General features: G+C 45.2%; 1 protein-coding gene across 19 annotated transcripts in view; it reads right to left on the reverse strand.

Annotated features, from left to right (window-relative positions):
• TENM4 (teneurin transmembrane protein 4) overlaps positions 1-12,419 on the reverse strand; it is a 3,006,191-nt gene that overhangs the window by 134,722 nt on the left and 2,859,050 nt on the right. For all 19 annotated transcript variants that reach the window (XM_054661572.2, XM_063784373.1, XM_063784372.1 and 16 more), the window contains one exon: positions 11,418-11,618. In XM_054661572.2, coding sequence (XP_054517547.2) covers positions 11,418-11,618 — 201 coding nt within the window. The remainder of the gene's footprint in view (positions 1-11,417; positions 11,619-12,419) is intronic.

Raw genomic sequence — 12,419 nt, forward strand, 5'->3', positions numbered from 1 at the left:
AATCAGTGTTTGAGTTTCCTTCCTCACCTCAACCCAATGCTGACTGTATTAAGCACTTTTCCTTTTGTTTGTCTATCTGTCTGTTCATCCTCCATCCGTCTGCTCATCCATCAGCCCATCTATCTGTCCATCCACCCAAATGTGTAATCACCTAACCAGCTGTGTGTCACCAGGCCATCTAAGTGTCCCAACTATTTCATGTTTATGTGCTGGAAAGCATCAGGGAAAGGAGGGGTTGAAGATACTGGAGGGAGCAAGGGGATGCTCAGCTGAGGTGCCTTTCAACAGGTAGAGAGGACTATTTCCGAAGCACAATCAGAGGAATGGGCATAGTGGGTACTTCACCCTCTGGGTAGAGGGATCAGACAGAGAGTCATGTGGGACACAGTCTGTATGGGAAGCAGGCAGGATAATGGGGCAGCACTAAACTATTGGCCTCAGCGTTCTCAGTGAGGTAGGAGGCAGGAATCTCCCTGGAGCAGGGTGCTGGTGAATAGATGTGAACATTTGAAACAGCCCCATGGCGAATGAGAGCGAGAACTCACAAAGTACAAGAACTGCAGCTGGGAGGGCCCAGGAGAGGCTAAAGATCATGAGCATGATGTGATTTGGCTTAGTGGCATTCAGAAGCACAGCTGTGAGATCAGAAATGGTGAATGGTTAAAATGATCCTGGGTTTTGCAAGGTGGATGTGGAGTAAAGGCACAGAGACCAGGGAGCTGTGAGTGATGGACCAGCGGAAGAGCAGAAAATGTAGAAGGAGATTGAGCCAGGAGAGAACTGGCACTGGGTAGGAAGTGGCCTGGTTCTGGCCAGGAGATTTCCTTTAGGTGGATTAATGTCAAGGGAGAAAAAGAGCAAAACTAGAGGAGCAGGCTTTATGGTTAGAAAAGAATTCTCTAGATGGGAAAACTAGGGCCCATCTAGGAAGTACCTTATCCTATGCCACACAGTGACATGCATGTCAGTACCTGAGTAGGAACCTGCTGGCTGCCTTGGCAAACAGTCAATGTAAGGGGGCAGCTGGACAAGTAGCTGCCAGATGGTGGTCACTGCGCTCTTTGGGCCTTCTTCTGTGCTTCTGCCTGTGCCATTTCCATAGTCTGGGCTCCTTTACCGTGATCTTCATGTGTTCAAATCTAAATGTGCTTTGAGTTCTGGCTCCAATGCCACCTCCTCCTTGAAACCCCCTCCCGGCAGCTGGAAGGAGTTTCACCTTCTGCCTTCCCAAAGCACTTTTATGTGGATCTCCCTTTCTCAGGGTTATTAGTCTACCTGAGTTGTCTAGAGAACCCTGCCATCATCAAATTAATCTCTGCATTCCCTAGTGAGTCTTACACAGGAAACATGTCTTCCGACTGTATCTGTATTGCCAGATTCCAGTGGTACAGGACAGAGTGCTCACGTAACTGTTCAAGATTCTGTGATTTTTCAGAGAAGGGGCTTGGAATCAGGTAAGAGCCTGCTCTGCTACTTCCTAGCTATGTGAAACAAATACTGCACACCTTTGAGCCTTATTTTTGTCATTTATAAAATGGTGATAATGATATCTATCTATCAGAGTTTTAAAACAGATTTAAAAATATACTGAGCATCTACTATGTGACAGATAGGCCTAGGGGCTGAGGATACGAGATTATATGAAATTATTCGTATCCACAAGAAACTCAAGTCTGCCTATGTGTGTAAATGTGCACAATGCCAGCCACCATGCCCAGCACACAGTAGGCTAATTAAAAGTTAGCTTTTTCTCCCACAGACCAGATCTCCATATATTTTGTACAAATTAGCATTCTGAAAGTATGGCACCCACGCTGTCTCCCTGCCTCCCTCACTAAGTTGGACAGATGGCTTTCAGTCTCAGTGCAGGTTTCAGGAAGGAGCCAGAAGGGGAAGAAGGTACAGCAAAGGAACCTCTGACTTCCTTACAGTAATTAGTCTCCTTTAGACATTGAGGCCAAACCCAAGCTACTCTCCTGTGCTTTTCAACTTCCCTCCCTATCACCCGAGAGTCAGAGCGCTTCAAGCCATGGCTCTGTTCCACGGATCGAGATGGCGGAAAGTTAATGAGCCTTGGAAACCACACGGCCTTTCACCTCATTCAAGGAGCTTGGAGAGCTTTCAAACCAAGCAGAAAAGTGGATTCCAGTATGTGGGTGCAGAGCAGGTCTCCACATCTATTCCCCCAGGACTAGATTTTCAAGTCTTTACAAAGCACCTACCACAGGAAGCAGTAAGCCACTGCTATTCCTCTTAATTGGAGAGTATCTGGCTTCCTGATTAGAGGAGTTCAAACCCAGCTTGGAGGAGGCCTCCAAATAGGAGCTGACTCTGCAGAAGGATAACAAGTCAGGAAAGAACTAGTGAGCAAGGAAGCCAAATAACGAGACTGGGATGTGTATTTTCGGCCAGGACTGGAACACAACCTGACCCCCACTAAAAGGGCCCAAGTGGGTGAAATGAAGAGACAGCTGATGTTACACTCTCTTCCTAATGACCTCTGACCCTAATAACCTTTTGTAAAAGGCTCATTTCTCCACTCAGTCATAAGCTCATCTATCTAACTCTTTCCTGGACACTTCCACCTGGCTGTCCCCCAAGAACCTCCAACTGTATGCTGACAATAGACTAGGTTTCTAAAACCAAACCTGACCTTGTCACACCTCTGCCTAAAACTTCTCAGTGGCTCCCAAAGACAGAAAAAACCTAAACTCCTTCAAGATTATTCATGCTGGCTTTCCTCATCTTTTCCCCCTCTCACTACTGCCACAAATATCCTAAAAGCTAAGCCACTTCAAGCTACTCATCTTTCCTAGAAAATGCCTTGATCTCCCATCTTTGTATATGTTGCAAATCTTTGACTTCTACAATTGGCTGCTGCAAGGTGCTTGCCTCTTCCTTTTATCACTACCTACTCGTATCCAACCTCCACCACCACCTTGAATTCCACTTTCTCCAAGAAGCTTCCCTGACCATTGGTTGAGAGCAATTGTTCTTTTTCTGAAACCCTTGTAGTAATATTAGTACACCAAAGTCATGATCCAATTTACATGGTTCCTCTGGCAGTGTTACTAAATGAAGTGCTATCCAAAACCTGATACCTGATTTCTGGCAGTTTCAGCACAAACCTTGGTAATAGCCAATGGCAGAGTTGTGCAGGGGATAAACATGGGCTCTGAAGCCAGAGAAGCCTGGAAGTGACTCATTGTTTTCTCAGAGTGTCTTTGAGCAAGTCACGCAAGTTCTCTGGACCCTGGTTTCCTGGGAGTAACACCATCTGCAATGTCAGCGGTTAATGTATTTGCTGTTTGAATAAATCATGAAGCACATACATGAAGGAGCTCTGTAAAATATAAAATTTCCATTGAAAGAACAGTTTTTCTTTTTAGATTACAAGTTATAATAACAGCAGTTTGATTCAGGAAGACAACTAGAGATTTTGTACAAGATATCAGCTTGGGCATCCAAATAGAAACTTCATTCTGAAGCCCAATTTCAGAAGGGCTTACATTTGCATACTGAAAAGATCCAATTCTGAAAGAAAACGTTCCAGGGCTGTCAGGGGAAATTCTACTAAATTACAAATCTGCCAGCTCTTGGTTTATCAACCTTTAACTCTGGCAGTATTTAGCAGCATGCTTGTCTGGGCCCAATTTTCCAGTCTTTGATTAAATGTTAGGAACTGACCATCTCATTGTGTCTAAACCGCCACACTACCTCCCAGGCAACTGGTAGGCTCTTCCGTGCCGCCCTCTGACACTTCCCTTCCTCTCTATGCCACTGTCAATCTCCTGGATATTTATTATTCTGAACTTTGATTTCAGGCTATCACTTGCTGTTGGGAAGGGGTACAGGAAATGTCAAGTCTCAATGGATATTATTCCTCTGGAGAGATTCTAACCTTGAGTTTCCCCTCCTATAACATGCCTATACAGAAATAGTCTAACTTGATTGTTTCCTTTTGATGTTTAATTGGATGTTGGTGCTGTGCTTTCTGGGCTGAGAAGCTAATGCTTCTCAGAGAAGGAACAATTCTAGCTACACAAATGAGACTTGTAACAGGGGAGAATGCTCAATGCTGAATCTAATTTTCTCTCCCATCCATGAACATAAGACAATTTCTCTGGCATTAAAGCATCTCACTCAGTCTTTCTGTCATTAATAAGAATTAAATTCTGTTCCCTCAAATTTAAATGTAATTATATTTTGCCTCGTAAATAAAATTGAATTTAGCTCTAGTGCAACTGCTATGTTTAGAGCTTTAATTATTTTAACCCGGTTGCTACTTTAAGCTTATTTTTGTTAAAGCATTGAGTTTATTTTGCTGTCAATTGTGACTTAATTTGATAACAGGGCTTTTCAGCGCCATATCCATCTAGTCGTTATTGTTATTATTTATGCTTTGTGATTCTCTTTCCCTTTGGGTAGGGGAAGAGATTAATAGAGAATAAACTGAAAGCTTAGAGGATCTGAGTGTGAATTCTGGAGGGTTCCACTGTGTTAAGGTAGAATCTAGGCCAGATTGAGTTGAGAGAGCCAAAGAAAGAGATCTGATGTGGAGTCTGAAAGGGAAACAGTCAATGTTCATTGACAATTATTTTAAGCCAAGATTTTTGGCACGGCATTCAGCGGGCTCCGAGGTTTGGATCCTGCCTACCTCTGGCCTTCTTTCCTGCCACCCACCCCTGCAGCTCCTATCTCCAGCCGGACTGAGGCGTGACTGTCCAGCTGACCATGCATGCTCTCTACTTGTGCACACGCTGTTCCCTTGGCCTGCACTGCCCTCTCCTCCTTGGCCACCAGGGGGCCTCCCTTCAGTCCCCTTTCAGGGTCTGGCTCACAGATCTCTGGCTGGTGACAACCTTCTCCAGTTCCTCTCCCATCCCATTACTGGCCAAGTTCACTGCTGCTGCTTTTGTGCTCCCAAACCCTACTGTACACACATCAATCAGAGCTCTGCTCATGCTGAATAATTAGGCGTCTCATTTCCTGACCAGGCTGTGGGGCTGTCTGATCCTCGGTGCCTAAAACAGTGAATGCCCAGCACACAGGATAGGCCAGAAAGATTCAGTGAATGAATGCAGTGAATGTGTCAGTGTGGGAGCAGGTCTGGAGCTATTGTGGGGTGCTCTCTCTGAGGAGGTTGTGCTCTTCTCTGGAATGGACCTCAGGAAGCTTGTGATGCTGAGAGGAGGCTGACCCTAACTCCCTTGTGCTGTGGGCCACTGACCTAGTTGTTTGGGGTTAATGTGTCAGCTTTTATCTGACTCTTCATCTAGATAATGATCTAGATAATGACTCTTCATCTAGAGTCAATGACCAGTGTTGGGGCTGGGGAAAGGGGATGGTAGAGAGATTCAGAAACTGCAAGGAAACTGCGCCTCTGAGAGAGCAAGTGAGTTGTTTAAGGTTACACAGATTCAGGTCCAGGCCTTCTGGCTCCAAACCTTCACTGTATAAACTGTCCTAAGAATTACATTTGTTAGAGTTTAAGGACTGTTTGGATAATTTAAATCTAATCATGCATTCTAAAACTATATACAACTACTTCATTTATTGACTGCTTACTGAATGCAGCCACCATATACATGATAAATCTGATTTGGAAAACAACCCTGCAAGGCAGGTGTCATTAGCCATAGTCTATGCTTAAGCTGAGTCTTGAAAATCTAGCCTGGTCCTACTCCAAATTTCATGCAATTCTTGCTGACTGCACGTGTTACCTCCAAACCTGTGCCACTGAATCTCTAAAACATCTCCACCTGTTATTCCACAAAACTCAATTGCAATCAAATGATAAGAATCATAAACCCGCAGCATGAGCATTTTACATGCAAAATCTCTGCCACGTATTGCTTCTGTGAGCCAGCAACCCTAAGGAATAAAATATAGTGAGAGGGCCCTCTCAAATAAAAGTCATTTATGGGAGACAAGACTGGAGAGAGCTCATATAGCAGTGGAAATGAGGAATAAATTTATGAGGCTGAGGAGAGAGGCTATGGGGGTAAGGGTGGGGAAGGAAGACCTGAGGGAGAACCAACAGGGACAAATGATGAGTCTAAGGGATGGCTTTTGAAAGCGTACCATGGAAAATGCCACAGAGGCTAAAATCTTTAGAAGCCATTAAGCTCTGAAAGAAAGGTGAGCCTTTCCAATTCTAAGGACCATCTCAAAGAGATTACATTCTTTCCCTTTTCTGAGACAGCTCTGAGCCAAGAGGGTGAAAAGCCAACTAAAGCACAAGGAAGGGGAGATGGGAGGAGTCGTTCTGCTCAGCAGTGCTGCTGAGTGTGCCCACTTTATGCAAAAGTTGATGAGGCATTCAGCCCAGCAGGCCTGCTCCCTGGGGAAGATGGCTTGAAGGAGGTGAAATGATGCCAGCTCTTGTCCAGGAGGGCTTCTGGCTGGCTGGCACTGCGCATGAAACTAACATGATCTAGGTCTGGGAAGTGACCGACAAGGAGCACAGAGATTTGGTGTTAGCCCAGCACACTGTGTGGGGAGTGGGAGGGAAGGGGTTTATGAGGAGGTGGGGAGGAGGTGGAGTCCTGAGAGAAGGGATTAGGTTCGCTGTCGGGTAGTGTGCTGGGATCTTCCTGGACAGAGCTTTCGGCTGCAGCCCCTCTCTTCCCTGTGTTCCCAGTGGGCTCTTTTTCTTTCTTTGACTATTCACTGGTTAAGTCATTCATGCAATAATCACCAAGAACCTAATGCATGTTTGGCCCTATGCTAGGGATACTTATAGGCCCTGACCTCACAGAGTTCACAGTTTGGAGAGAGAGAGAGAGAGAGAGAGAGAGAGAGAGATTGATTGATTGATTAGAATACATCGGTCAATATAACATAGTGTTTAGGAGAGACCTTGGAGCCAGATCTGGTTTGAATCTGGACTCCGCCACTTACGAGTCGGGTGAGGGTTGGGGGAGAAAAGGGATGCCAGTATGTAATTTAATCTTTCTGAGCTTCAGTTTCCTCATCTGGAAATGGTAATACTAGTAATACTTCCTTCCCAGGGTTCTTATGAACCTTAGTGAAGATAAGGTTGTAAAGGACTTAGTTCAGTGCCTGGTACATGCTAAATACTAAGAAATGGATGGCTCTTTGTTACTCTATCCTGTGGCTTGTCAGAAAGAAAGATAAGACTGGCAACATGAACACCTCTTTGGATAGAAAGGGGGCATGAGGCAAGAGCTGAGGACTTGGGAACAAAGGGCCTGGATTTAATTCAAACTGCCACTGGTAAGCCGAGTCACTTAGGGCCAGTCACTCCCCCCCTCCAACTCTTTTCTATCTGTTTAACAGCAACAGCAGTAGCCACCTCCCCCACCATCACTACCACCACCATGATCAGTATCATCCTCCCAAGTGACTCAGGAAGTGAAGTCCCACTGGGGCCTATGTCCTGTGCTCTTCTGGGGCATAAGAATCTGCTGCAACAGTTATGTCGTGTGATTTATCAGGAAGGAAGACCACATGCATGAGGCTGGATTGAAAGAGGAATTTCTGAGATGAGACTGGAAGCCAAGTTGCCAGGAAGCCAGGGAACTGAGTAAACACTTGTATAAAATCTGACTTCACTGTTTCCACAAACCTAACCAAAGTGCTGGGGAACTTGTCAGCTCACATTTCAATACAGGGCTGGTTGTTGAGTGCAGGGCATGTTGATTTAAGCTGCTTTCATTAAATCCTGTTCTTGGTGCCAAACAGCAAGACACTCATCTCAGGGAATAGACAGTGTTCCCTCCTAGGAGGCAGCAGGCAGCAGGGGCCCATCTCTACCAACCCAAGAACCCAGAACCAATGCTGATGGTGCAAGGATCACTTGGGATTTGTCCTTTGGCCTGCAGCTCCTGATGGGAGGGACTGGGCAGTGTCTATGCCAGCTCTGCCATGCCAGGGAGCAAGCAGCATAAGCAAGATGACTAGAGCTACTGTTTGTCTAGGGTGTGAGCTGTGCCAGATACTACAAGAACTACTTTGCCCAAATTTCCTCACCTAATCCTCACAGTGATTCCATAAAGTAATTTTACCTAAGGGAAAATTAAGGGTTAGAGGGTTAAGCCACATGATGAAGCCATTCAACGAGTGGGGAGCAACTCTTCCCCCAAAAAGCCCAGTGCCTGTTCTGCTGCCCTGTAGCTAACTCCCTAAACAGAAAGATAGTTTCTTGACTCTAGTGGATCCAGGCAACGAGGCATTCCTTGCATAGCTTCACTGCAAAAACTCAATAGCTTTAAAACAGCTTTCACTCAATGAAAGTGCCCTTGGAAGGGAGGTGGTAGAAAGACATTAAGTGCTTATTGTATGACAGACACTGTTCTACGTATATACCAAAACGATGTACTTTAATGATTACATAACCCGCTGAGGCAGGTACTATTACTATCTCCATTTTTCAGATAAGGAAACTGAAGTCAAGAAAAGTGAGCTTTCTTGCCAAGGTCGCACAGTTACCATGTGGCAGAAGCAGGGTGGAACCCAGGCCAGCAGTTCCTGCACAGCAGGGGCTGAGGAGAGAGAACAGTTGAAATGCCCTCCTTCTCCTTCAAACCAGCTTCCAGAGGCGAAGTGACAGCTGAGGAGGAACGCGGCCTGTGGGGAGTGCTGGGAAGCAGGCTGCCCCAGCGTGGGGCCAGGCCTTGACTTCCAGCTTCCTCCCTCACCAGCATGGCTCATGCAAGTCACGGCCACTCCTCTAGCCTCATCACAGGAACAGGGGCAATACCGTACCTGTCATCCCAACCTCACAGGGCTGCTGTTGCGCAGGGTGTGTGTTGCCATGTGAAACATCTTTGTATGCTATGGGACACTCAACAAACGCCAATTGTTTTCACTATTACAATACTTTTAAAGCTGCCTTTTATATTCCTGGCCTTGTGGCAATCATGAGACCCTTCTAGTCATTTATAGGCTAGAGATTTAAAAATTAGAATCTATAGTTCTGAAAGGGATTTCATCTTACGTCTTATAGTCATATGTCTTTGTTAATATCAAGTGCTCTACTAATGAGTGTTTTAATCATCATCATAACAACAGCTAACAAGTATTAAGCTCATATAATGGGCCAAATCTTTTTTTCTTTTCTTTTTTTTTTTGAGATGGAGTCTCACTCTGTTGCCCAGGCTGGAGTACAGTGGCACGATCTCAGCTCACTGCAACCTCTGCCATCCGGGTTCAAGAGATTCTCCGCCTCAGCCTCCTGAGTAGCTGGGATTACAGATGCTTGTCATTGCGCCTGGCTAATTTTTGTAGTTTTAGTGGAGACGGGGTTTCACCATCTTGGCCAGGCTGGTCTTGAACTCCTTGATGTCATGATCTACCCGCCTCGGCCTCCCAAAGTGCTGGGATTACAGGTGTGAGCCACCGTGCCCAGCCTTTCATTTTCTTAAATAATTCTCACTATAACTCCAGAAGGTAGGTACTATCATTATCTCCATTTTATAGCTTCAAAGGGTAAAGTAACTTGCCCAAAATTATAATTAGTAAGTAGCAGGGCCAAGATTTGAAACCCCCAAAAAAAGATTTGAATCCAGGTCTGTCTGACTCAGGGACTTTCCTCATCACATGGTTCTCTCTTGCCTTTGCACATGAGGACACATACGTGTTTGACACCAGTTACGGGGGGTGGTATAGCCAGGACTGAGGAAAGGGAGATCTCATAATTCTATTCAAAGTCCCTTCTAATAGTTTGGTTGTTTCCATTTGCTGAGCTAACTAAAGAATACTTAGTAATCTCATCCAAAGTTATACGTACCTCCTCAGAGGCTGTGGGGTTTCATCAGGGATTAACAGTGCAAGACGCAGTTATATACCTATCATAAATTAGCTTTGTGGCCACATAATGAACAATGCAAGCCAGCGTAGCTTTAAGAGGACCATTTATTATATCGCTATAAACAGAGCTATATAAAAAGAATTATTCCTAAGACCCTGCACATCTGTGCTTACAATCATGTCTTTACATGAGCTTTGCAAACAAGGATAAAAGTCCAATTTAGACTGTGTATTGAACATCAATTCTCTATTCAACAGGGAAAGGTAATTCAAAGTATCCCAAAGGCATGAATGCTGCATGGATCTCATTTTTGCCAAAGGTCTCAGCCATCTTTCTTGGTCACAAGCAGAACTGTTAATACACAACATAATGAGCTAATCTGATCCTCACTTTGTTTAAACAGCGTGGAGTGCTGAGGAAAATGATTTTGAGTAAAAAAGCATAGCTGGAGATGCTATCACTTTTTAGCTTTTTGTCCCTGGGCAGGATCACTTAAAATTTTTCCAAGCCTTAGCTTCTTTATCAGTTCACTTATCTCCATTTTGTTGTTGTTGTTCCCCTCCCCTTTCCCAGAATGCACACTCTACGAAGGCAGGGACTCTTTGGTCTCCATCCTCTCTGATTAGAAGAGTGCCTGGTATACTGTAGGGGCTCAGTAAGTATTTGCTGGTTAAAGTATTATGTAAATTGGTAAAACATGGATAGCTGACACCTTTCTTGTAGGGTTTTTGTGCAGATTAAAGGAGAGATGAGACGTGACCATAACCCACTATACACCTATACTGTGCTAGGTGACTCACATATGTTCCCATTTAATCTTCACTTTGAAAGGACCTGTAAATCATAGTGTTTTCAAACAGAAGGGTGCCAACATAATTATCCTTTGTACCTTATATGTACAAACCCTGTGATGAACCAAATGCCACAATCAAGAACACATTCAATCATGTGTTCATGCATTCATTTATCACTATTTATTGAGCAGGTGCTGTGGGTCAGGCCATGCTGAGTCCTGGGGCTGCAGAGGTGAACAAGACATGTTTGCTACCCTCATGGAGCTTAGTGACTAACAGAGCATTTGGCTAGAAGGGCAGGTGGGGGCCAGATCCCAAAGAACCCTAAACACTACACTGAGTTTGGACTTCATTCTGAGAAATGGGTGAAACCGAAGGGTTTGATGGCTGGGACATTCATCCTATAAGGCCCACCCCTACAGAGCTTACCTAGGAACACTTTCCCTATGGCCTTGCCTCCAGGGATAATGTCTTAACATGAGATGAGAGTTCGGTGAAACACATCTGTAATTATAAGCTCCACTGTTAAGGGGTAGTTTTGAATCTCAGGGCCACTACTATGGAAGGAATGATGTAAGGATGTAATTTTTGAATCCTCTCTTTGTCTAAGAGTAGAGGTGTTGAAGGCTAGAGTTCAGAGAAAGAGGAAAAGCACTCAGAGGCACGGGGAATGCATTGCTACGTGATTGGGAACAGTTACATCCCTGATCAGGACTGAATGGTGACCATGTCACAGTGGAAATCCCCTCCCTCTACCCATGCTTCTTCTCCCCACCCTCCACACCCCACCCCTCATTCCTCCCCACCCCCACTCCTCCTCCACCCACCCTTCCTCCCCCTGCATTTACCGATAGAACAGTCGTGTCCAGTCCAGCTTGGGTCACAGCTGCAAAGCCCGGTGTCCTGGAGGAAGGTTCCGTGGCCTGAACACTGGTCTAAGCATGTGGCCCTGGGGGTCTCGCAGTTGGTGCCTCCCCATCCCACAGAGCAGTGGCATTCGCCTCTCACGCAGACACCCCGGCCTGAACATGTGGGGTCCATGCAGTCCACTGTGAGATGGAGGAAGGAGAACATAGGTAAGCATCTGACCAGCAAAGATGAGGCTTCTTTAAGCAAACTACTTAGCTTTGTGGCCAAGGGGCTTCATACATTCTGGCAGAAGGATGCATAGGTCACTTAGTAAGGTGAGAGCAGTACTGTGGCAAATGGCAGACCTGGCTTCCCAACTCCACCCAGGTAGAAATCCCTACCACTTTGTTTGTGGGGCAAAGTAAGAAATGTGTCTCAAGCATCAGCATAGCACTTCATGTCTACTAGATTCTGTTTCATTCACTTCTGAATCTCCACCTCCTAGAACATTGCCTAGCACACAGGAGGTGTTTAATAAGTCTTCATAGAATGAACTTTTATTATCACTTCATAATGCAGGTTTATTTATGTAGGCATGAGACTAAAGTAGATTCCTTAATTTAAATGATAATTTATTTTTAATTAAATTCCATTAGATTTTATCATCTTCCCCAAATTCTTGAGATTGATATGAACTTTCAAACTTCACTTTCCTGGCCAGGTGTGGTGCCTCACACCTGTAATCCCAGCACTTTGGGAGGTTGGGGTGGGAGGATTGCTTGAGGCCAGGGGTTTGAGACCAGCCTGGGCAACACATCGAGATCCTGTCTCTACAAAAAATAAAAAAATAAAAAAAATTAGCTAGGCATGGTGGCACACGCCTGTAGTCCCAGCAACTTGGGAGACTGAGGCAGGAAGATTGCTTGAGTCCAGGAGGTCGAGGCTGCAATGAGCTATAATTGTGCCACTGCACTCCAGCCTGGGCAGTGAGCAAGACTCTG

The sequence above is a fragment of the Pan troglodytes genome, chromosome 9 (assembly GCF_028858775.2).
Source record: "Pan troglodytes isolate AG18354 chromosome 9, NHGRI_mPanTro3-v2.0_pri, whole genome shotgun sequence".
Lineage (NCBI taxonomy): Eukaryota > Metazoa > Chordata > Mammalia > Primates > Hominidae > Pan > Pan troglodytes.